The 1,680-nt window shown below is 44.8% G+C and overlaps 1 protein-coding gene across 1 annotated transcript in view; it reads right to left on the bottom strand.

Annotated features, from left to right (window-relative positions):
* Window positions 1-1,449: 1,449 nt before the first annotated feature.
* PHALS_03493 (uncharacterized protein) overlaps window positions 1,450-1,680 on the bottom strand; it is a gene marked incomplete at both ends in the record, with an annotated part of 817 nt that continues 586 nt past the window's right edge. The window contains one exon of the mRNA XM_024717710.1: window positions 1,450-1,606. Within this exon, the coding sequence (XP_024583182.1) occupies window positions 1,450-1,606 (157 nt within the window). The remainder of the gene's footprint in view (window positions 1,607-1,680) is intronic.

The raw sequence follows: 1,680 nt of genomic DNA, 5'->3' as shown, positions 1-1,680 counted from the left end.
TGGATTGGAGCCGGCACTGGCTCGGTCTCCTTCTTCTTGATGCTCATTGAGTAGACTTCGGCATAGTATCCTTGCTTTACGCGTTCTTTAAATTATTCTGACTCGACAGAAGCCAAGGGAGTCGGTAAGTCAATCGTATGAGTCCTCCAATCGATTCTTGGATTGTACTGGACAAGCCAAGGCTTTCCGAGAATAATGTCTTGTTGCTCTGTCAGTTCCCACTCTGTCATTACCACGTCTTTGTAGACTTGTCCTTCCATCTTGATCTTGTCTTTGAAGATGTTTGTGCTCTTCTTTGTGGTCGAGCTTTCATCGAATCTCATCGCACGCTCTGTCCTCCTCTGATAGAGGTTCTGGTCTAAATGCGATCGAATGATGTTGTGATCGGCACCGCTGTCGATCAGCACCTTGACTTGTTTGCCTCCAATCCTTTCGGATTAGTTCACTGGAGTTGTCCAAAACCGTTACATTGTTGATTCTTGACATTCATGATGTTTAACTCCTTCTCTTCATCATCGTCCTTATGACGCATTGTCGGATGATTCACTTGTGCTGGCCTCTGCCTTTGATTTCTCTTGTAGCATTTCGCTATTATGTGTCCTTGCCTTTGGCAGTAAAAGCACAAGTTTCGTTGAAAGCACTCCTCTTTGCTCAGCTTGGGATTGCATATTTCCATGTCGTCACTCTCCGGTGACGTGCATGCATCGACTGAACAGGTCCTCTATACAGAGGCTTATATGGCTCGCGCATGGAGTGGGACCGCTCAAACTCGAGCGCCACGGCAATGGCTTCAGTCGCCGTTTGACAGGTCGATATACTACTTCGTTACGCGTTTTCAGAACCAGTCCTCTGGTAAAACTCATAACTCGATCGACGCTGCTCATGTCTCTGACTTTACTCATCATCTTCCGGAACTTGGTGATGTTGTCTTCCAGATTCTTGCAATTCTTTTACATTAGGTCGTGAAACTTCTCTCTTAATCTTTCTTGGATGTCCACTGCGACAAACCCTCGGCTCATAATGTCTTTCAGATGCTGAACGGACTCAATGGTCACGTACTGCTGCATAAATTCTTGATGCCACGTTGCCGCTGCTCCTTTCAGATTGACAGTGATCAAGGAGACAGATTAGTTGAGGTATCTTTCATTGTACATGTCAATGTTTTGCGACTGACAGTACTTTTGGGCATGGAAGAAGAACAACTCCAAAATTTCATCAAGAGCACTATGATATTTAGGCATCTCTACACCTTTCACTTTGAGGTCGGGCCGGACTTGGAGTTGCGTTCGCATTTCTTCTAGCATTTCTTGCTGGCGTTGAATCAGAGCAAACATGCCAGCCATCTTTTGTTGCGCTGTCATGTTGTCATTAAGTTCCAAGATGTTTTGAATATCCGTGAAGAAGATAAATACAGAATCGGTAATATATACAATTGCCAAAACTTAAACTTTATTGGCAAAAGTAGTCAACGACTTCTTCTTCCTCGGTCTTGCGAGAAATCTTCTTCTTGAGTTCGTAGCAGACAATGTCTGAAATCTTCTTGTCGATGAGGTTGCGCTGAACGTCGGCGTAGTTCGTGAACTCTTCAACGATCTTGATAACGTGCCTGATGCGGTTGCTTTCGATTGCCGTCTTGTTGAGCTCTCGGATGAAGGCTTGGTTGATTTGAACGGTTCTTTC

This window comes from Plasmopara halstedii (assembly GCF_900000015.1).
Source record: "Plasmopara halstedii genome assembly, contig: Scaffold_2386, whole genome shotgun sequence".
Classification (NCBI taxonomy): domain Eukaryota; phylum Oomycota; class Peronosporomycetes; order Peronosporales; family Peronosporaceae; genus Plasmopara; species Plasmopara halstedii.
The sequence above is the reverse complement of the archived record's forward strand: the minus strand, read 5'-3'. Positions and strand labels throughout refer to the sequence as shown.